Source organism: Salvelinus fontinalis, chromosome 19 (genome assembly GCF_029448725.1).
Source record: "Salvelinus fontinalis isolate EN_2023a chromosome 19, ASM2944872v1, whole genome shotgun sequence".
NCBI classification, from domain to species: domain Eukaryota; kingdom Metazoa; phylum Chordata; class Actinopteri; order Salmoniformes; family Salmonidae; genus Salvelinus; species Salvelinus fontinalis.
This window is the reverse complement of record NC_074683.1, coordinates 14,883,613-14,908,178: the sequence shown is the minus strand read 5'-3', so window position 1 is coordinate 14,908,178 and position 24,566 is coordinate 14,883,613. Positions and strand designations below refer to the sequence as shown.

At 42.7% G+C, this 24,566-nt stretch overlaps 1 protein-coding gene across 20 annotated transcripts in view; it reads right to left on the bottom strand.

The window, feature by feature from the left end:
• mycbp2 (MYC binding protein 2) overlaps positions 1 to 24,566 on the bottom strand; it is a 211,337-nt gene that overhangs the window by 71,802 nt on the left and 114,969 nt on the right. For 19 of the 20 annotated variants that reach the window (XM_055870888.1, XM_055870878.1, XM_055870882.1 and 16 more), the window contains 11 exons: positions 22,564 to 22,701; positions 21,796 to 21,974; positions 19,886 to 20,028; positions 17,284 to 17,384; positions 5,770 to 5,988; positions 5,324 to 5,546; positions 4,986 to 5,104; positions 4,455 to 4,542; positions 2,170 to 2,219; positions 780 to 952; positions 427 to 571 (listed from right to left, as the gene is read on the bottom strand). In XM_055870888.1, the coding sequence (XP_055726863.1) occupies positions 427 to 571; positions 780 to 952; positions 2,170 to 2,219; positions 4,455 to 4,542; positions 4,986 to 5,104; positions 5,324 to 5,546; positions 5,770 to 5,988; positions 17,284 to 17,384; positions 19,886 to 20,028; positions 21,796 to 21,974; positions 22,564 to 22,701 (1,578 nt within the window). The remainder of the gene's footprint in view (positions 1 to 426; positions 572 to 779; positions 953 to 2,169; positions 2,220 to 4,454; positions 4,543 to 4,985; positions 5,105 to 5,323; positions 5,547 to 5,769; positions 5,989 to 17,283; positions 17,385 to 19,885; positions 20,029 to 21,795; positions 21,975 to 22,563; positions 22,702 to 24,566) is intronic. The other variant, XM_055870880.1, reaches the window with a different exon arrangement.

Here is a 24,566-nt window from a genome sequence, read left to right as displayed (position 1 = left end):
TGGGGGAGAGGAGAGGGAGAGACATGGGATGCCTTCAACAAGGTGTACAGTTCGCAAATGTTAGCTAACATAGTCTATTTATTTTCACAATGAAAATCTGATAACATTACAGTGGTATAACATCTGGTGAGGATATCAGTGATCTAGCTACCAGGAACAAGTCATTTTCGATGCACACAAGAGGACACTCAGCGACTTAATGGTTGGCAACTAGAGGGCTTGTGACCAGAGTTGAAAATGTCCCAAGTTATAGCAAATTTCAGTGGCTTGGTAGCCAGTCTGAACGGCAGGTTAGCTAACAGTCTGAATAGGTAGTGTGCGGCAAACATAAGTGTATGTTTCGGGTCTAATCTGTCACTACAAACAATCATGTGACGATGTAGGCTTTCTATGACAGGAAGTAACAGAACAATTCAAAACCCTGACCTTCATGTTGGGCACATGCACCACGTCTCCGTACTGGTCTTTGGTCTGGACGGCCACTGTAGTGGGCCAGCCGCAGCAGATGTCGTCCTTGTTCAGGATCAGAGACGTCTTCTGGGGGTCCGCGTATGAGTCCGGTTGCAGCCACCTGGGGGAAGGGTGGTACATTTCATTATCTATTTATTTACAACCTGGCCAGGAGACAAAGAAATGTACCACAAAGTGGGAATATTCATAGCTGTTCTTCACAGCTTAACTGGCTATGAGCTGAGCTTTGTTTCACGCAGTGTGTGTGTGTGTACGTGGACATGTGTGCCTGTGTGTTTGTGTCTACATGCCGTCTCCATCTCTCTCACCTGGCCAGGCGTCCTCCGCTGGAGTTCTGCTCGCAGGTGATTAAGTCCTCAAGGAAAGAATGCTCGTTGGTCTGCAGGTGCAGGGGCAGGTTGCCCTCCAGAGCCTCCAGGATGGTGGGGGAGTGGGACAGGGCCAGCCCCTTGCCCAGGATACCTGTGTGGGCCTTACACACCTGGAGTGAGAGGGGGAGGGAAAGGGGGAAGGAGAGGGAAGTCTTGCTTTAAAGTATGAGAACCCTACAGGGCTGGTCATTCATTTGCGATAAATATTAAAATAAAACCAAATTTGTAATAAAGACATTCCAAGTAAATGACAGAAACAAAAATATGATATATTTTCATTGTTAATTTAACAAAAGTGGTTTATTTAACCGAAACTCAGATTTGATGTGTGCAAAACTATGTGAACCCCAATAGCTTGTGGCATCTCCATTAGCAGCGATAACTTGGAGTAAACGTCTCCTATAGCCAGTAATCAGTTTCTGACATCTGTTTTGAGGGATATTTGCCCACTCCTCCTTACAGAACTCACCCAATTGAGTGAGGTTTGAGGGGTGTCTGGCATGAACTGCCTGCTTCAGGTCCTGCCACAGCATCTCGATTGGATTTAGGTCAGGACTTTGACATGGCCAATCCAAAACACAAATATTCTTTCTCCTGAGCCATTCTTTGGTAGATTTACTTGAATACTTTGGGTCGTTGTCTTGATGGAAGACCCATTTTCGACCCAGCTTTAGCTCCTTGACTGATGGACTGACATTCTGTTCCAGAATCTCCTGGTAAACCTCAGAATATATGGTTCCCTTAATGATGTGGAGTCGTCCAATAAAGTGGTGATCCAGGTTCAGAGGAGGAAAAACAGCCCCAGATCTTGACATTCCCATCACCATGCTTGACTGTTGGGATAAGGTTATTTTGATGGTAGGCAGTGTTGGGTTATCGCAACACGTAGCAGTGTTGCTTGTGAACAAAAAGGTCAATTTTGGACTCATTGGTCCAGAGAATGGACTTCCAGAAACCTTCAGGTCTGTCCAGGTGGTGGCCTCCCGAGTGGCACAATGGTCTTAAGCACTGCATCGCACTGCTAGCTGTGCCACTAGAGATTCTGGGTCCAGGCACTGTTGCAGCCGGTCGCGACTGGGAGACCCATGGGCCGGCGCACAATTGGCCCAGCATCGTTCGGGTAAGGAGAATGTTTGGTTGGCAGGGATGTCCTGAAAAATCTGTTCACATACTTTTAAGCAGCACTGTATGTCCTCGTTACATGCTGACAGAGGCTTGATGATACGTTTGAGGGCTCGCCGTCTTTTTCACACCTCATGCTTACACACTTGAGAGATTTAGTTAAGTCACAATGTGATTATGAAAAAGTTAAATGGGATCAGAATACCTGGAGAGAGGTCTCTTCAAGAATCTCAAGGTCCTCTTCAAGTTCATTCCCTGGGGAAAAAAAGTACAGAGGATAAAAATATGATATGCCATTGAGTGCAAATTATAATCATACAAGCACATACAGTTGAAGTCGGAAGTTTACACATTAGTCAAATATATTTAAACTCAGTTTTTCACAGTTCCTGACATTTAATCCCAGTAAAAATTCCGTCTTAGGTCAGTTAGGATCACCACTTTATTTGAAGAGTGTGAAATGTCAGAATAATAGTAGAGAGAATTATTTATTTCAGCTATTATTTCTTTCATCACTTTCCCAGTGGGTCAGAAGTTTACATTCTCAATTAGTATTTGGTAGCATTGTCTTTAAATTGTTTAACTTGGTCAAACATTTCGGGTAGCCTTCCACAAGCTTCCTACAAGAGCTGGCGTAACTGAGTCTGGATTGTAGGCCTCCTTGCTCGCACACGCTTTTTCAGTTCTGCCCACACATTTTCTATAGGATTGAGGTCAGGGCTTTGTGATGGCCATTCCAATACCTTGACTTTGTTGTCCTTAAGCCATTTTGCCACAACTAAGGAAGTATGCTTTGCATTGTCCATTTGGAAGACCCTTTTGCGACCAAGCTTTAACTTCCTGACTGATGTCTTGAGATGTTGCTTCAATATATCCACATAATTTTCCTCCCTCATGATGCCATCTAGTTTGTGAAGTGCACCAGTCTATCCTGCAGCAATGCACCCCATAACATGATGCTGCCACCCCCGCGCTTCACGGTTGAGATGATGTTCTTCGGCTTGCAAGCCGCCCCCCTTTCCCCTTTTTCCTCCAAACATAACAATGGTCATAATGGCCAAACAGTTTTTGTTTCATCAGACATTTACATTTACATTTAAGTCGTTTAGCAGACGCTCTTATCCAGAGCGACTTACAAATTGGTGCATTCACCTTATGATATCCAGTGGAACAACCACTTTACAATAGTGCATCTAACTCTTTTAAGGGGGGGGTTAGAAGGATTACTTTATCCTATCCTAGGTATTCCTTAAAGAGGTGGGGTTTCAGGTGTCTCCGGAAGGTGGACCAGAGGACATTTCTCCAAAAAGTTTGGTCTTTGTCCCCATGTGCAGTTGCAAACCGTAGTCTGGCTTTTTATGGCGGTTTTGGAGCAGTGGCTTCTTCCTTGCCGAGCAGCCTTTCAGGTTATGCCGATATAGGACTAATTTTACTGTGGATATAAATACTTTTGTACCTGTTTCCTCCAGAATCTTCACAAGGTCCTTTGCTGTTGCTCTAGGATTGATTTGCACTTTTCGCACCAAAATACGTTCATCTCTAGGAGACAGAACACGTCTCCTTCCTGAGCAGTATGACGGCTGTGTGGCCCCATGGTGTTCATACTTGTTTACTATTGTTTGTACAGATGAACATGGTACCTTCAGGTGTTTGGAAATTTCTCCCAAGGATGAACCAGACTTGTGGAGGAAATGTTATGAGGTCTTGGCTGATTTATTTAGATTTTCCCATGATGTCAAGCAAAGAAGCACTGAGTTTGAAGGTAGGCCTTGAAATACATCCACATGTACACCTCCAATTGACTCAAATGATGTCAATTAGCCTATCAGAAGCTTCTAAAGCCATCTTTTCTGGAATTTTCCAAGCTGTTTAAAAGGCACAGTCAACTTAGTGTATGTAAACTTCTGACCCACTGGAATTGTGAAACAGTGAATTACAAGTGAAATAATCAGTCTGTAAACAATTGTTGGAAAAATTACTTGTGTCATGCACAAAGAAGATGTCCTAACCGACTTGCCAAAACAATGGATTGTTAACAAGAAATTTGTGGAGTGGTTGAAAAACTATTTTTAATGACTCCAACCTAAGTGTATGTAAACTTCCGACTTCACCTGTATACAGTTGCAGTCAAATATATTCGCACTATTTCTTCACAAAATAAGATTAAATATAAAAAAACGTTTGGTGATCACAAGTGTATTTGTATGATTTACAACTGCACAGGACCAAGAAAAAAATGACATTTAGAATTTTCACTTCAAAATCAAAAAATGGCCTGAACTAAATTATGAACCAGTTTTGAAAAGAGAAAAGAGAACATTCTGCTCCATTGTAAAGTGTAAAGGTGCAAATATATTTGACTGCAACTTCAATAATGAGAACAAGCACCTGGTACTTGTATTGAAAGAATATGAATTGATACAGTACATGCTCAATATAAGTTCTCCTGTGTTACCCATCGGTTTTGCCATGTTCTATGATCTCCCTCACCTATAGGAAGAGCCAGATCCTTCTTCATGAGAGCAGCAGCACACACACTGCCCAAGTATGCCAACTCCTTCTCCAGCTGGATAACAACCTTAAACGTGCGTGCGTGCGCGCGCACACACACACACACACACACACACACACACACACACACACACACACACACACACACACACACACACACACACACACACACACACACACACACACACACACACACACACACACACACACACACACACACACACACACACACACACACACACACACACACACACACACACACACACACACACACACACACACACACACACACACACACACACACACACACACACACACACACACACACACACACACACACACACACACACACACACACACACACACACACACAGAGAGAGAGAAAGGTATCATTTGTTGTAAAAACATTTCTTTGACAACAAATGACAATACAAGAATAGGAAAAGTGGGTAAATCTTGTTTTTGGTGGAAACTACCCATTTAACATAGCAAAACAAAGTTCCCCCTTACCTCATCTGGTCCGGGGTTGAATTCGTAACCCACGGCAACACACTTGAAGCCGTAGAAACAGGCCTTCTCGTCTTTTACGTAGTCAGAGGCAGTTTCTAAGGAGAACAGGGCCTCGTTTCCTGGGATCCCAAAGGAAGAAGAGAAGGGGATGATGCTGTGATATTGTCCGCAGGGAGGACAGGGGGACTACTTTATTGTAGGTTAGCTGAGATTAATTCATGTAGCAAGTGGCTTAGCAGAGCTGTCCATTGAAGAGATTGAGCTGCCCCGATCAATAACCTAACCTTTTGATTGGTTCAAATGACTTGTTTCCTTGCGTGGGACCACTTTTATCTTACCTGGCAGCACTAGGACAGTGGTGGGCCAGCCATTGGAGCCGGAGATCTTCTTGAGCTCCACCCAGGTGTTGATGGTGTCGTGGGCCAGGGGCTTGGTGCTCAGGCTGGACAGGTGGAGCGAATGGCCTGGGATGAGCAGGCGGAGGACATCCTCTGGCTGGGCTGTGCCACACTGGGGGTCAAACTCGATGGTGGTCCACCGCACGCAGTCCGGGAATGACAGCTGAGGTGTTAAGGGGGAGAGGATGGTTAAAGCCATGACACAATTATAGGTAGGAAGAGTAGCTGATGCTTCTGCAAAAGTTAAATGGGGATCCAAATTTGTAAAAAGTACATCCTGGTTCATATAATACGTCCAGTTCTGCTAGATATATACTTTTCTTTACCGTTGACTAAGAATTCCTATGTTGGGAACAGTCCCACTTCACCGTGTGTGCGTGCTTTACCATATACTGTGTGACTCCGGCCTGCTTGTAAGGGTGGTCACTCTCTATCACAGCATAGTGACTGGAGGTGGTGCAAGCTGATAGGCCTTGCTCCAGCTGGTTGCCCGTGGTGCTGTCTGTTGATTGGTTGGGGTTGAAAGCCAGTGGGGCATACTTCTGGTTCAAAGCGGAGACAGCAGGAAGTAACTCCTGGACCAGACCAAAGACTTCCACTGCGGCCTGATTGGGAAAAAACATGATCAAATTAATCACACTGATTCTGTTTCCCTTAAAAGGTACACTTAGATGTTATTGTTATCTGTAAGCAGGAAGTTGACCCACTGGGTATGATCTTGAATCACGTTTACATCTAAACATATAGGGGTAATAGTAATGGGCACCTACATCTCTTGCTCTCCCCCTTTCAAGTTAAAATATTAAGAATTATCAATGGCAAAACTTTATTAATGATAGCCAGGGATGTAGTGGGGAAACGATTGGTGGGTAAGAAAGGAAAAAGGCAGGAGACAAGTAAACATTCATGAAAAAGCGCTACTCCTGCATTATAAGTGCATAATCGCTATTCATTAAATAAAATGGTGAGTAAACAGCAACGATACAGGTTTAGCCTACACTACATCACTGGTGCTGGCTTACTGATACGTCACCTTTATTCATACAGTTTAAGGAAGATTTTACTTTTATATCTTTGCATATTTTTGTTTATTTATGGCTTTCTTATTCAGTGGCCTTCTAAATGGTGGGCCACTTTCCAATTTAGTGAATATTATGATAGTCTTATTGGATTCGAGAGTTCTCAGATTCCAGTGTGTATTTTCACCTTTGAGGAAGCAAATGAATGAAGATGACCCTTTTCACGCACCAGTTCCAAATATCTCCATCTGTCCCCCCAGCGTGAGTTCTTACGCGCAGTTCCACAATTGTATTGTTACGCAACAAGTCAGTTAACATGCCCTGCCCTCAAACCAAGGCACGATGCCTGCTAATTATCTAGAGGCTGTTTCAACTTATCAATTGAACATGATTTTCTAACAGTTTGAAATGAGGTGTGTTAATTCACATAGAAGTGGGCCATATCACAGTGGCGGACAATTTATGTTTGAGGCATGCAATGCTATTGTAAGGTGAGGATGAGCTGCACAAATTACTCTCTTCGATGAGAGCCCAAGCATCCCCCAGGGTTCCCTCTGGTCCAGATCTCCAGTCAGAACAGAACCTGCTCTAAAGTTTTCCCCCTGGTGCATTTTCCAGCTGGCACCCGCATTGACTTCATTGTTGTTAAAATGTTCTGTTAGCTCTGTAAAACAATGCTAATGCTGTCAAATAAGTATTAACCTGTGTTGTATCCTTTGAAGCTGCCCTGGCCTTATAATTGCATTTGCCTGTGTATTCATTTGGCTTGTTTAGCATAGCTCTGCCCCTTTGGGGAGCCATTGAGCTCTTCAGTTATTATGTTACCTCATTGTAATATTGTTTTATTGCTATATGCAAAATTTTTATTATAATTGCTAATAATTCTTCTTTATTGTGTACTTTCTGAAACCACACAGCATGGAACATAACTTTTTTTTGTATGTTTTAATATTCAATAATCTACTTGCAGTGAAGCTGCTCAACATTTACATTACATTCAGTAATCTAACAAACTCTTATCCAAAGCGACACACAGAAGCAACCAGGATCAATGCCCTGCTCAAGGGCACGTCGACAGATCTCTCAAGGTCAAAAACAGGGACGTGAACCAGCAACCTATCAGCCACCGGCCTAAGCTCCCAAACGCCAGGCTACCAGCCCTCCAAGATCGCCCCCACAGTTCCCACTGAGAGCTGCTCCTCAACCATCCGAGACCACCCCCCACCCCTAGAAAAAAAATACATTCCCCACCCCTAAGCACTGTGACGTTTAATATACAATTTCAATCTATCTAATCGAATAGAATCCACAGATTGCGAGTTGAAGATATATACTAATACTCATAATAAAATTATTTAAGTAATTGACTGACCAGGTCTCCCCAGATTTCCCAACAATACTATTTCTAGGGTGAATTTTAGATTAATGCTGTGCATTTTCAGCCATTCCTGAATCTGAGACCAGAAACAGGCTACCTGAGGGCAATACCAAAACAAATGGTCTATTGATTATGTATCCTCACAACAAAATCTGCAGCTCTGCGATGACTGTATGCCCCAAATATTCAACATTTTGTTGGTGGAAAGAATTCTGTACAATAATGTTATCTGAAAAGAACGACGTCGTGAATACATCAAAAATCTCTTCCCAACTATTTTTGCAATATGTACGGCACAGCTGTCAACATCCTGGTCCTCAAATGAAACTGGTATACAGTTGAAGTCGGAAGTTTACATACACCTTAGCCAAATTGCGTCCTACCTGACAGGTCGCTCCTACCAGGTGGCGTGGCGAGAATCTGTCTCCTCACCACGCGCTCTCACCACTGGTGTCCCCCAGGGCTCTGTTCTAGGCCCTCTCCTATTCTCGCTATACACCAAGTCACTTGGCTCTGTCATAACCTCACATGGTCTCTCCTATCATTTCTATGCAGACGACACACAATTAATCTTCTCCTTTCCCCCTTCTGATGACCAGGTGGCGAATCGCATCTCTGCATGTCTGGCAGACATATCAGTGTGGATGACGGATCACCACCTCAAGCTGAACCTCGGCAAGACGGAGCTGCTCTTCCTCCCGGGGAAGGACTGCCCGTTCCATGATCTCGCCATCACGGTTGACAACTCCATTGTGTCCTCCTCCCAGAGCGCTAAGAACCTTGGCGTGATCCTGGACAACACCCTGTCGTTCTCAACTAACATCAAGGCGGTGGCCCGTTCCTGTAGGTTCATGCTCTACAACATCCGCAGAGTACGACCCTGCCTCACACAGGAAGCGGCGCAGGTCCTAATCCAGGCACTTGTCATCTCCCGTCTGGATTACTGCAACTCGCTGTTGGCTGGGCTCCCGGCCTGTGCCATTAAACCCCTACAACTCATCCAGAACGCCGCAGCCCGTCTGGTGTTCAACCTTCCCAAGTTCTCTCACGTCACCCGCTCCTCCGCTCTCTCCACTGGCTTCCAGTTGAAGCTCGCATCCGCTACAAGACCATGGTGCTTGCCTACGGAGCTGTGAGGGGAACGGCACCTCAGTACCTTCAGGCTCTGATCAGGCCCTACACCCAAACAAGGGCACTGCGTTCATCCACCTCTGGCCTGCTCGCCTCCCTACCACTGAGTAAGTACAGTTCCCGCTCAGCCCAGTCAAAACTGTTCGCTGCTCTGGCACCCCAATGGTGGAACAAACTCCCTCACGACGCCAGGACAGCGGAGTCAATCACCACCTTCCGGAGACACCTGAAACCCCACCTCTTCAAGGAATACCTAGGATAGGATAAAGCAATCCTTCTGCCCCCCCCCCCCCTTAAAAGATCTAGATGCACTATTGTAAAGTGGCTGTTCCACTGGATGTCATAAGGTGAATGCACCAATTTGTAAGTCGCTCTGGATAAGAGCGTCTGCTAAATGACTTAAATGTAATGTAAATGTAAATACATTTAAACACAGTTTCACAATTCCTGATATTTAATCCTAGTAAAAATGGTCTTTACATATTTTTTATTTAACCTTTATTTAACCAGGTAGGCCAGTTTAGAACAAGTTCTCATTTACACCTGCGACCTGGCCAAGATAACGCAAAGCAGTGGGACAAACACAGAGTTACATACGGGATAAACAAACGTACAGTCATTAACACAATAGAAAAAAAACTTCTATATACAGTGTGTGCAAATGATCTGAGGTGGTAAGGCAGTAAATAGGCCATAGTAGCAAAGTAATTACAATTTAGCAAATGAACACTGGAGTGATAGATGTGCAGATGATGATGTGCAAGTAGAAATACTGGTGTGCAAAAGAGCAAAAAAGTTAATAAAAACAATATGGGATGAGGTAGGTTGATTGGATGGGCTATTTACAGATGGGCTGTGTACAGCTGCAGCAATCGGTTAGCTGCACAGATAGCTGATGTTTAAAGTTAGTGAGGGAGATACAAGTCTCCAACTTCAGCAATTTTTGAAATTCGCTCCAGTCATTGGCAGCAGAGAACTGGAAGGCGGCCAAAGGAGGCGTTGGTTTTGGGGATGGCCAGTGAGATATACCTGCTGGAGTGCGCGCTACGGGTGGGTGTTGTTATCGTGACCAGTGAGCTGAGATAAGAAGGAGCTTTACCTAGCAAAGACTTATGACCTGGAGCCAGTGGGTCTGGTGACGAATATGTAGCGAGGGCCAGCCGACAAGAGCATACAGGTCGCAGTGGTGGGTGGTATATGGGCCTTTGGTGACAAAACGGATGGCACGGTGATAGACTGCATCTAGTTTGCTGAGTAGAATGTTGGAGGCTATTTTGTAAATGACATCGCCGAAGTCGAGGATCGGTAGGATAGTCAGTTTTACAAGGGTATGTTTGTCAGCATTTGTGAAGGAGGCTTTGTTGCGAAGTAGGAAGCCGAATCTAGATTTCATTTTGGATTGGAGGTGTTTAATATGAGTCTCGAAGTAGAGTTTTGTCTAGCCAGACACCTAGATATTTGTAGTCCACATATTCTAAGTCAGACACCTAGGAATTTGTAGTCCACATATTCTAAGTCAGAACCGTCCAGAGTATTGATGCTAGTCGGGCAGGCGGGTGCGGGCAGCGATCGGTTGAAAAGCATGCATTTAGTGTTTAAGAGCTGTTGGAGGCAACGGAAGGAGTGTTGTACGGCATTGAAGCTCGTTTGGAGGTTTGTTAACACAGTGTCCAAAGAAGGGCCAGATGTATAAAGAATGATGTCGTCTGCGTAGAGGTGGATCAGGGATCTCGGACAATACGAAAGAGGTTGAAGAGACTGGTAATAGGGGTTGCAACAGGGGTTCATTTTAGAAAGAGAGATCAGTTAGGATCACCACTTCATTTTAAGAATGTGAAATGTCAGAATAATAGGAGAGAGAATGATTTCAGCTTTTATTTATTTCATCACATTCCCAGTGGGTCAAAAGTTTACATACACTCAATTAGTATTTGGTAGCATTGCCTTAAAAATGTATAACTTGGGTCAAACATTTCAGGTAGCCTTCCACAGGCTTCCCACATTAAGGGGTGAATTTTGGCCCATTCCTCCGGACAGAGCTGGTGTAACTGAGTCAGGTTTCTAGGCCTCCTTGCTCGCAAATGCTTTTTCAGTTCTGCCCACACATTTTCAATAGGATTGAGGTCAGGGCTTTACGATGGCTACTCCAATACCTTGACTTTGTTGTCCTTAAGCCATTTTGCCACAACTTTGGAAGTATGCTTGGGGTCATTGTCCATTTGGAAGACCCATTTGCGACCAAGCTTTAATTTGCGAACAACTTTAACTTCCTCAAATTTGTTCGGCCTTTTAAGCATTCTAGAACCGTTAAATAGTTAAAACACACACACACACGGACGTAGCGGTCTAAGGCACTGCATCTCAGTGCAAGAGGTGTCACTACAGTCCCTGGTTCGAATCCAGGCTGTATCACATCTGGCTGTGATTAGGAGTCCCATAGGACGGCGCACAATTGGCCCAGCGTCATTGCCTTTTGTGTATCCCACAAAAAAAGTTCAGTGTTATAAGTTAACTTTTTTGATGAATTTAACCAAAATTCTGGAAATTTACCAGAAAGTTTCCAACCCTTTGCAACCCTAGTATTGAACACTATTGCCAATACAAACAATACTGCATGAATGTTTTGGAGTCTGATGAGGAGGATGTAGGGAAAAAATATATTGCGAATTGAGTAGACTTTGATACCCCATTTCATTGATCCCCAATCCTTGGGTAAAGTTGTACAGTGCAATATGAATGTCAATACACACAATAGTCTGACTGGGGAGGTGATTTCACACAGTCACAGTCCCTCAATAAGAGCTACAATGCAAATATTTACGTAAACTCTTCACAGTTGTGTTCTGTGGGTGTCCGAGTAGATTGATACCCCATTTCATTGCTTCACATTCCAACCTTGTTTAACATTATCTAGTCTATATATGGTATGATGCCACCAAATGTAACCTTCTGCATCACATTCAAAGAGGTTCTTTTCTTTTGAAAGCAAACCCCAAATTCCAATATTGTGCCTACCTTCACAACACATAACCTGGTCCGTTGGAGCCTCACTAGCCAGATGAAGCTAGCTGGCTGATTATAACATTAGCTTTGGGCAACAGGGTTAAGTAGCTGGCTAGCTGTTCATTTTCATGAACTTAAGCTCAATTTCAATAGGCAAACAACAAGTGGCTACCGAGCTAATACTTACTCACAAAGATTCCTAAATGAAAATTACTGCAGTTTCTACTGGTCATTGTTTTCAGGCTGGTTGTATTGGTGCTAGCTTGGTACCAAGCCAAAGCTAGCTAGCTACCCAGAAGTTGCGGTCGAACAAATAATGCTTTATTACCAACGCGGTATTGTAAACACATCGTTCGTGGCCGGTGTTTGCAGACTTGTTTATACAGCTTTGACAGTGCTACTGATAGTAGTGGTGGCGCTTGGCTTGCAGGTGCAAATTCAGAACACACACCATTCTATAACAGAACTGTGTTATTTGACGCGTCAAATTAAAAGCTTATTTAATGTGTGAAATAGTGTTATTGTCAAATAGTGTAATTTGACGTGTATCTTTTTTGACACGCAAAGGCCCAATAGGCGGTTCCATAGTATGTATGTCGTGAAGCTAATAGCAGTGATGCTATTACTGTGTAACTCCAGTAGGGTAACATCTGAAAAATAGCGCACTTGGTAGTGCGTACCAGTGCTCTACCACCCACGACAGAAAACGGTTGATTGTTAAGGGCAATGAATTTTACTATCTTGGCGTTAATGGATTTCGCCTTTGAGTCGTCTCGCTGAAATGTTCTTACCCTTTCAAATGACTGCTCGACTTGACAGCTCGATCCACACAGCAGACATTGTGTGCTAGGTTAGGAATGTGTTGCACGTGTAGCGCAACATTTTAACGTGGCGACATTACATCATGTACCTACATTATTAGGTATTATTAGGTATGCACGTCAGCTTTGACATCGGTTTTGCACATCGGCTTTAAACTAGACATCGGGCCGATACCGAAGTTGACATTTTTAGCTAATATCGTCCATTTCCGATATGTTCACCGATATATTGTGCATCCCTAATGTATACCCCACAAGTCATGCCACCAGAGGTCTCTTCACAGTCCCCAAGTCCAGAACAGACTATGGGAGGCGCACAATACTACATGGAACTCTATTCCACATCAGGTAACTGATGCAAGCAGTAGAATCAGATTTAAAAAAATAGATAAAAATACACCTTATGGAACAGCAGGAACAGTGAAGTAAAAAACATAGGCACAGACACATGCATACACACATTACATTTACATTACATTTTAGTCATTTAGCAGACGCTCTTATCCAGAGCGACTTACAGTAGAGTGCATACATTTTTATTAAATTTTTACATACTGAGACAAGGATTTCCCTACCGGCCAAACCCTCCCTAACCTAGACGACGCTATGCCAATTGTGCGTCGCCCCCACGGACCTCCCGGTTGCGGCCGGCTGCGACAGAGCCTGGGCGCAAACCCAGAGACTCTGGTGACGCAGCTAGCACTGCGATGCAGTGCCCTAGACCACTGCGCCACCAGGGAGACACACGATAACATATGCACTATACACACACACATGGATTTTACATTGTAGATATGTGGTAGTAGAGTAAGTGCCTGAGGGCACACAGTGTGTTGTGAATTCTGTAATGAATGTATTGTAATGTTTTTAAAATGGTATAACTTCTTATGGCTGCAGTCCCGTTAACGGGATCGATATGACAACAGCCAGTCGAAGTGCAGGGCGCCAAATTAAAAAAAAACAGAAATCTCATAATTAAAATTCCTCAGACATGCATGTGTCTTATATAATTTTAAAGGTAATCTTGTTGTTAATCCCACCAAAGTGTACGATTTCAAATAGGCTTTTCAGCGAAAGCACTACAAACGATTATGTTAGGTCACCACAAAACCACAATAACCACAGCCATTTTTTCCAGCTAAAGATAGCTTCACAAAAACCAGAATAGAGATAAAATGAATCACTAACCTTCGATTATTTTTATCAGATGACACTCATAGGACTTCATGTTACACAATACATGCAAGTTGCAAAAATCTGAGTTTACATTGAGGCGACTAGATTCACTAGCGGCAAAATCATCAAGTGACTTTGCATTGCCACATCGTTTCAACAGAAATACTCATAAATATAGATGATAATACACATGGAATTATAGATATACCTCTCCTTAATGCAACCGCTGTGTCAGATTACAAAAAAACTTTACGGAAAAAGAAACCCACGCTATAATCTGAGACGGCGCTCAAAAGTAAAACGCCGCAAAGATGGCGGCAACATAAAGAAAATATATGATAAATATTCCCTTACCTTTGATGATCTACATCAGGAATCCCAGGTCCACAATAAATGTTTGTTTTGTTTGAAAAAATCTGTTATTTATGTCCAAATAGCTTCTTTTGTTAGCGCGTCTGGTTTACATATCCAAACGCTAACTCTGGTCAGCGTTATATCGGACAAAAACTTTAAAAAGTGATATTACCGGTCGAAGAAACATTTCAAACTAAGTACAGAATCAATCATTAGGATGTTTTTAAAATATAGCTTCAATAAAGTTCCAACCGGAGTATTCTTTCTTGTCTTCGTGAGCAATGGAACGCAAGTGAGTACCATGAGGAAAAAGCATGATCAGAAAATGGCTGCTTGATGGACACCTGACTGATTCTGCTATCATTCTCTCCCACAACATCATAGAAGTCTCATTATCATTTCTATTGATGGTTGACATCTAGTGGAACCCCTAGGCAGTGCACAATCATTCATATCTCAAAGGGATTTCATTAGGGACTCTGGTGAATACATACAAGCTCAGATTTCTGACTTCCTGTTTTGATTTCAACTCAGGATTTTGCCTGATAATATGAGTTCTGTTAATCTCACAGACATAATTCAAACAGTTTTAGAAACTTTAGAGTGTTTTCTATCCAATACTACTAATAATATGCAAATATTAGCAACTATGACTGAGGAGCAGGCCGTTTGATATGGGCACCTTTCATCCAAGCTACTCAATACTGCCCCTTCAGCCATAAGAAGATAACTGCCTTAACCGCAGGACCGCAGGAATAGTAGCTGCTGCCTTGGATCCATAATAAAATCAAAATTCCAATTGTTTCTTAAATTTGTTTCATCTAGATGTGGATTGTGTGTAGCCCAATATCAAGGCATAACCTGCAGTCGGGAACGCACTGAAAATCTGTCAATAAACAGTATGCAGTTAACAGGCCTTTCGCAATATTTAAATAAACATTTAATTAGTAATTTCAAGTAATTCAGAAATAGTATATATCTTTTTAAAAATCTGTTCATTGCTAATGCATCCGCAAAGTTGGACGCACCTCTGATGTCAACAGGGGTAGGGAAAAAATGTATGCTTCAATAGTCTGTTATGACAGTTTTAATGACATATTTCTGCGTGAAAATAAGTGCACTGACTGAGGGTCTTCATCGGGAAATGGTGATCAAATCATTGAAAAACCTGCACTGTATACACTTTAAAATGCCTGTTGTTCATGATGCAATGATAATCTGTGTTTAAGCCCTTACGTGTCGAGCAAGTGACGCAATATTCTAAGGATAGTGTTTATATACACTGCTCAAAAAAAATAAAGGGAACACTAAAATAACACATCCTAGATCTGAATGAATGAAATATTCTTATTAAATACTTTTTTCTTTACATAGTTGAATGTGCTGACAACAAAATTACACAAAAATGATCAATGGAAATCAAATTTATCAACCCATGGAGGTCTGGATTTGGTGTCACACTCAAAATTAAAGTGGAAAACCACACTACAGGCTGATCCAACTTTGATGTAATGTCCTTAAAACAAGTCAAAATGAGGCTCAGTAGTGTGTGGCCTCCACGTGCCTGTATGACCTCCCTACAACGCCTGGGCATTTTTATGTATGCGTTCTAGTACCTCAGAGCTAGCTAGTCACCCCACTCTCACTTTTTGTTCTGGCATCTCCCGATTTACAAATTAAGCAATGAATGACGTAACCGTATTGGATGATATTTAACAGCTATTGCAGCTATCTACTATACTTCCATCACTTGGATTGGACCAGGTCTGGATCCGACCAAGTCTATACGGAACGGGTCTAGTTGTCCTCGGGCCCATTTGGAACGGGTCTCTATATTAAGAAAATTAATGTATGCATATCGGGTCCAGGTGGGAAAGCCCCAGGTCCATTTCGGAACAGGTCCAACTATTTTGGACAAGTGAAGCCCTGTTGTGTAAATGCCAGGCCCTGGGCTCCATCCAAATTGACCCCAAGCCCGATAACCAGGACATGCATAAGCTGAATGAGGAGATAGGGGCCATGGAGAAGAAGCAAAGCGACTTGTAGCTGCGCATTTCCCGAACTGGTGGTGTGAGAACCTGGGGTACTGGAGGACCCTCATCACCAGGGCTGAGGAGAAGATGTTACTTCATCAGTGTGAGCCTCCTGCAAATGTATGACTTCGAGAACAGCCGGAAGAGCATAGCCAGGTAGCTCACAGGGTTCCAGGCTCTCCACAGGAAGATGACCAACTTTTTCCCCTCCTTGAAAAAAGTCCAGCTTCCCTCCATCAGTAAACTACCATTCAAATCTGTTGACCAAAAGTTCCTTAAGTCAAAAAATCAGCTCAATGCCAAAATACTGACCGACGAGCGGACGTGTCAGAGCTAGGCGCTCTATGCCTTCCTTAGCCCCTCTCCGGAGCACCTGAAGGTCACTTCCTGAAGACGATGGCTGCCTGGAGACTTCTTATCCTACCAAGAGGAGACTGAGGATGACAGTGACCTGTCAGACTATGAGGATGAGACAGATAGGAAGAGCGGGGCAGAACCCTGCTTCATTCTCATTAGGGGAGATCTTTGAGCACAGAGGTGTGTTCAAGAGGGTTCGGAAAACACTTTCAGATGAACTATAGAAAAGCGTGGCACAGCAGAAAGCCAGATATGGCAGCATCAAGGCCTTCAACATACTTCAGGAGACCAGTGCCAACAAGCGTCTACCTTACATCCTCCTGGAAAGGTTCCTCAAAGAGCTATGTCCAGAGCTCAATGTGGAGATGGTCCGGATTGGTGTCATGTCACCCCAGGAAAGCACCCCCATGTTGTGTGTGATTATTGACAGTCGTTTTGGGTTTGCTTTGACCATTGATAAACAATAAAAAGCTAGCTTCAAAAAGAGTGCTAGGCTGGATCAATGTGCTTCATCTAGAAATTTAAAAAACAAACACCTTACTCTCACCTTGGGGACCTTTGATGAGACACATCAGTAAAAAAAAAAAATGTAAAGCCTTTTTCACAGATATTTTTTACCACATCTCACCTTGGGTACCGAGGCAGCCACAGGGCCGATGTAGGCCAGGATGAGGGGGAGCAGCATGGAGAAAAGGCTGGACGAGCTCAGCAGCTCAGGGATGTCCTCTGCTTCAGACAGGAGCACAGGTTTTAATTACAAAGACATTTAGGGCTGGTTTTCTTTTTGTTTTAAACATTTATACAGGAAATCCCAGTTGAGAGCAGTCTCTTTTTCCAATGGTGCCCTGTGTAACAAAAATCAACAATTCAAACAGATACAATTACATACAGAGCAGAAATGACATACAGAGCAGAATTATTATATTTTACAAGTGCAGTCCACAATGAACATGCCCCGTATTAAAGTCTTCCAGGAGCACAATAACTAGTCGGTTATCCGCTGAAACAAATGCAACGGTCATGATTAACGGATTCTAGGTGAATCTGAGTAACGTAGTGGAATTAAATTGGCACATGTATTTTTGTTTATTTGCTGTATTACATGTATCATATGCGCCGCACAAAGAGCATATAGTTTGACTGGAGTATCACCTGTCGGGCAGCGAGAGCGTGCAGCTCAAACAGCTGGTTGCTGAGTGGAGTGAAACTTCCGTAACCCCGGTTCTCTGATATTAAGAGTGAGACATCTCACTAGTGGAATTCACCAGAATCTCCTTAGTAGCTCAAACAAATCATATAAGTCTGTCAGAGACAGACAGGTCGATGGTGTATGAGGGAGCCCCTCTCCTCATACTAAAGAGCCACCCGCCTGCCCTCTGATAATTCACGAGCACGCCGAACTTCCTCACAATCTTGCGAGTATGGTAATGTAGTAAAGTGTCTCACTCATAATATTAGAGACCTGGGGTTACGCAAGTCACTTTACCCTACCTACAGTCGGAAGTTTATATACATTTAAACTCAGTTTAACAATTCCTGACATTTAATCCTAGTAAAAATTCCCTGCCTTAGGTCAGTTAGGATCACCACATTATTTTAAGAATGTGAAATGTCAGAATAATAGTAGAGAATGATTTATTTCAGCTTTTATTTATTTCATCACATTCCCAGTGAGTCAGAAGTTTACATACACTCAATTAGTATTTGGCAGCATTGTCTTTAAATTGCTTAACTTGGGTCAAACATTTCGGGTAGCCTTCCACAAGCTTCCCACAATAAGTTGGGTGAATTTTGGCCCATTCCTCCTGACAGAGCTGGTGTAACTGAGTCACCCTATGACAGTGACACGTTAGAAGTCACTGAGCATTTCAGTAAGGCCATTCTACTGCCAATCTTTGACAATGGAGATTGCATAGCTGTGTGCTCGATTTTATACACGTCAACAATGGGTGTGGCTGAAATAGCAGAACCAACTAATTTGAAGGGGTGTCCACATGGACAACTAGGTGTGCTCTGCTCCACAGAGTAATTCTGGCGGATAGTCTGTGTAAGTGCAGGGGCGAGTTGAATTACATCACTACAGTCGTATTGCCCGTAATGATCAAAATCTGGCAATTCCAAAGGTATATTATGTAAGCAATGTGGATTTGTGGGTCCATACACCATTTATTGCATCTCCCTTGTGAACTGCGCCCCAGCCCGTGAGTGACGCATCTGTCGTGACCACTTTACTCATTGCCCAACGTGGGGGGGGGCACACTGCAGATAGTCTGGGTAGACATTTGATTAGCTGTTCAGGAGTCTTATGGCTTGGGGGTAGAAGCTGTTTAGAAGCCTCTTGGACCTACCGTGTGGAAGCAGAGAGAACAGTCTATGACTTGGGTGGCTGGAGTCTTTGACAGTCACCCTTACACCTAAGCTAGCCAAGTCTCTGCAGCTAGCCGTGTGACGTTAGAGGTGAAGCAAATTCCTACCCCAATAGAAAACATTTCATTTCGAATAAAGTCACCCAACACAAAATAGAAGTGCTGATAAACACTGCGCTATGCGGTGAACAGTTAAACAGGAAAACAGATCAAGTCGTGCTGGCGATCAGAAGGCAGGCGGGTGGCTCTTTACTGTGAGGGGAGGGGCTCCCTCATTGGCCACTCGACCCGTCTGTCTCCGACAGATAGGCATGATTAGTTCTTTAAGCTACTTCGGAGATTCTGGTGAATTCACTATTGAGATGTCAAACAAATAATTGAAAGAGAACATCATGTTCTTATAAGCCCGGTCATTGCGCAAAATGTTTAATACAATGGCGTGTGAAAACACAGTTTTGATAGTTACTATTGAAAAGGAATCCTAGTTTTCCATTGCTACTATACTTATTTCGTAACTCCTAATATTAAGCGAATTGTAAAAGCCATGCAATTAGTTTCAAGTACAAGAAAGTAAATTCACTGTACTTGTGCATGTGACATTAAAACTTGAAACTAATTGTATGGCTTTACAACTGGAATCGCCTCTCTGGCATGGAAAGTTGGGATGAAAAAGGAACCGCGTGCATTGGCTATAAGGTAAAGTATCAGACCGAAGGCGGCGACATTTTCCCAATTGTTGGACAAGCTGATTGTGTACAATTTGCCAATAGGCTATAGTTCGATGCCCCTCCTGTCATACGTCACTTATTATGAAAATAACGTTGGCAGATTTTGCCTTGTTCACAGAGACCTCTCAGTTCTTACCGTCGACAGTGAACGCCCTGTGAAGGAGATCCTTGGCAGCTCTGACCACTGCACTGACCACTGCGAGAGCCCTGCTGCAGTTCTTGTCCTCCTCATTGGCTTTGCTCAGCAGCTGGGACTGCAGATCTCCGTCATACTCACTCCTTCGGGAAAAGACACACACCCCCATGTGTTAGCACTACCAATAGTTGTAAGCATTGGGAATGGTATTTGTATTTTTACTAGGGATCCCCATTAGGGGCTGCCAAGGAAGCAGCTACTCTTCCAGGGGTACAAACACATTAAGACACGAGTATTACACATAAATCAAAAGTACATATAACACTGTCACAAATCCAGAAAAAAAAGGTATGATACCACTATATAACAATATTACAATGCACATTGTGCACATAGTTGGAAGAGCATGGCACTTCCAACACCAGGGTGGTGGGTTTGATTCTCACGGGGGACAATTACAAGTGAAAAGACTGTGATCGACTATGATCAATAATGTCAAAGCTGAACTGAAGTCTAACAAAAAGCCTCCCCAATCTTTTCATCATCAATTTCTCTCTGCCAATCATCAGTCATTTGTGTAAATGCTGTGCTTGTTGAATGTCCTTCCCTATAAGCGTACTGAAAGTCAGTTGTCACTTTGTTTACAGTAAAATAGCATTGTATCTCGTCAAACACCATTTTTCCCAGAAGTTTACTACGGGTTGGTAACAGGCTGATTGGTTGGCTATTTGAGCCAGAAAAGGGGGCTTTACTATTCTTGGGTAGCGGAATTACTTTAGTTTCCCTCCAGGCTTCCCTAATCCTTGGATGTGTAGTGTCAGCGTTTGTTGTTGGCATGTTGTTTGGTAATCTTGTCAATTAAAAAAAGAATTGAAGTAGTTGGCAATATCAGTGGGTGTTGTGATGAATGAGCCATCTGATTCAATGAATGATAGAGCTGAGTTAGATTTTTTATTTTTTATTTAAGGTGCTCCAAAGCTTTTTATTATCATTCTTTATGTCATTTATCTTTGTTTCATAGTGTAGTTTCTTCTTTTTATTCAGTTTATTCACATGATTTCTCAATTTGAAGAATGTTTTCCAAATCGGTTGTGCAGCCAGACTTATTTGCCTCATCCCTCTCAACCATAACATTTTTCAATTCCTCATCAATCCACAGGGATTTAACAGTTTTTACAGCCATTTTCTTAATGGGTACATGCTTATTAGTAACTGGAATAAGCAATTTCATAAATGTGTCAAGGGCAGCATCTGGTTGCTCCTCATTACACACCACAGACAAACAAATATTATTTACATCAACAAGATAGGAATCACTACAAAATGTATTGTATGACCTCTTATACACGATATTAGGCCCAGTCTTTGGAACTTTAGTTTTCCTAGTTATGGTACTATATAATGATTACTACATCCAATGGTTTTGGATACTCCTTTAAAACAAAATGACTGCAGCATTAGTAAAGATGTGATCAATACATGTTGATGATTTAATTCCTGTGCTGTTTGTAACTACCCTGGTAGGATGACTGATAACCTGAACCAAGTTGCAGGCACTAATTACAGTTTGAAGCTTTCTCTTGAGAGGGCAGCCTGATGAAAGCGAGTCAATAATTAAATCACCCAGAAAATATACCTCTTGATATCACATACATTATAAAGTATTTTACACGTTATCCAGATACTGACAGAACTTGGTGGTCTATAGCAGCTTCCCACCAAAATGGACTTTAGATGAGGCAGATGAACCTGCAGCCATATATTTAACATCATATCCTCTCTAAGCTTTATAGGAATGTGGTTCTGAATATAAAATGGCAACCTTCTGCATTTTCTGTAGATGTTATAACCATGACATGAATATCAACTTGAGTCTTTTTGTCTGTCTGTGCGTGTGTTTGTGTGCGTACCTGTAGTACAGCACCTGCGGTATCTGTCCTCTAGTCTGGTTGGTCCCGTTGCTGCTCAGGCTACAGGTTCTGAAGGTAAAGGCCACGCCATCGGAACACTGAACCGTGGTTATCCCTCCATCGCCATTGGCCGTTCGGCTGCCATAGTTACGCAGGCGGACAGCATATTTCACACCCTCCTGTAGAATGTAAACAGGATTGTGCAACATATATAAGTTGCATTAAGTTTGTGGTATAAAAAAATACTAAAGAAGGATGGATGGATGCCAGCATACATATATGGTTAGATTGATGAATAGATATGTTTGCATAGCAGGCTGGGAATTGCCAGGGACCTCATGATGCGATATTATCATGATACCTGATATGTATTGCACTTCTCATGATTCTGTATGCATTGAGATTCGATACCGCCAATTTATTGCCATTTGATGTTCCAAACATATTGCTCACTATATTTCTGCTTCATAGAGACAAGAGCATGAGAAAACAAGTTTGGATCAGGAAAATAAAAGAGATGAAAACATGTTGGCAAACAATTTAAAGATGTAGAACAAGCTATAGGATGTAAAATACCGGCGTTTTGGCACAGGTAAAGCTGACTAGCACTCGCTAGCAGTAAAAAAAATTGAGATTTGTATTTATTTACAAATCGATACTTGCGAGTCAAATATCAATTAGAAATATTTCCCCCAAAAATGTTATGTAACTATCGATTTTTCCCCCACATCACTACTGAATAGGGTACATAATTCTAGTCCTGTGTACCTTTAGTGGCACGGCCTTGTCGAGGCGTATCTCGGCAATGTCGCTGGGAGAGTCATCGGTGCTGTAGGTTCCCTTGACCAGCTCCAGAGACGTCCACCTGTGGGTGTGGACCGAATCCCCAGGATGCTCCGTCTGGGCCTGGAGGGGGAGAAGAAGGGTAGAGGGGAAAGAGAGAAAGAAGAGAAGTGGTGAGAAACAATAAGTTAAGAATTCCTAGGGAAGCTTAAAGACGTCCTCCAGCAATATTTGAACTTTTACTGTTGAAAAGCAATAGTGGCGAACTGTTGACTATAGGAGCTACGGAGGGAGGGACCTAAAATCTTCCAATACGTTGTATCAAATGTTTTTGTTGTTGAAAATAACAAAAAAATAAAACATAATTTATTGAGCCCGTCATATCTTCTGTAGTCAGACCATTCTACTGTGTCTTGGAATAGCGTCACTTCCTGATGTACGCGGAACGAGGAAGAGCTCCGTTTTGTTGTTTGGAAAGTTTGTTGTTTAAAAGTATATTGGAAAGTTATTGGTAGCTACCTAGCTTTTTATGTTGGATCCCGCAACGCAGTTGACATCAGTTGCTGGAACTACTTACAGTTGGAAGTTTACATACATATGCATATTATCCAAATACATTTCAACTCAGTTTTCACAATTCCTGACATTTAATCCAAGTAAAAATTGCCAGTTAGTCACCACGTTATTTTAAGAATGTGAAATGTTCGAATAATCGTGGAGAGAATGATTTTTCAGCTTTTATTTCTTTATTATTTCTTCATCACATTCCCAGTGGGTCAGAAGTTTACGTACACTCAATTAGTATTTAGCAGCATTGCCTTTAAATTGTTTAACTTGGGTCAAACATTTCAGGTAGCCTTCCACAAGCTTCCCACAATAAGTTGGGTGAGTTTTGGCCCATTCCTCCTGACAGAGCTGGTGTAACTGAGACAGGTTTGTAAGGTCTCCTTGCTCGCACACACTTTTTCAGTTTGGACCACAAATGTTCTATAGAATTGAGGTCAGGGCTTTGTGATGGCCACTCCAATACCTTGACTTTGTTGTCCTTAAGCCATAACTTTGGAAGTATACTTGGGGTCATTGTCCATTTGGAAGACCCATTTACGACCAAGCTTTAAACTTCCTGACTGATGTCTTGAGATGTTGCTTCAATATATCCACATAATTTTCCTCCCTCATGATGCCATCTAGTTTGTGAAGTGCACCAATCCCTCCTGCAGAAATGCACCACGCAACATGATGCTGCCACTCCCCGTGCTTCACGGTTGGGATGGTGTTCTTCGGCTTGCAAGCCTCCCCCTTTTTCCTCCAAACATAACAATCGTCATTATGGCCAAACAGTTCCGTTTTTGTTTCATCAGACCAGAGGACATTTCTCCAAAAAGTTTGGTCTTTGTCCCCATGTGCAGTTGCAAACCGTAGTCTGGCTTTTTTATGGCGGTTTTGGAGCAGTGGCTTCTTCCTTGCTGAGCGGCCTTTCAGGTTATGTCGATATAGGACTCATTTTACTGTGGATATAGATACTTTTGTACCTGTTTCCTCCAGAATCTTCACAAGGTCCTTTGCTGTTGTTCTGGGATTGATTTGCAATTTTCGCACCAAAGTACGTTCATCTCTAGGAGACAGAACGCATCTCCTTCCTGAGCAGTATGACGGCTGTGTGTTCCCATGGTGTTGACACTTGCATAATATTGTTTGTACAGATGAACGTGATACCTTCAGGCGGAATGTCCCGGGTTTGTGGTTGTTTTCCCTGCTGTTTGTTGTTTCCAATTTTCCCCGTGACCTGCCCTGTCTGGAACTGCGAGGAGTAAAAGCCGAACATATGTTGCTACCATGACAAAAGACCAAAGCCGGTGGGAGTACCGTTGAGGACAGTGCCAGTGGTTTCTCTCAATCACACGAGAAGGATCTTTTAAATGAACAAAAAGAGACCTACAAGCAGTTGTTACAACAACAAGAAAATTTCTTCAAGTGTTTTGTCCAAA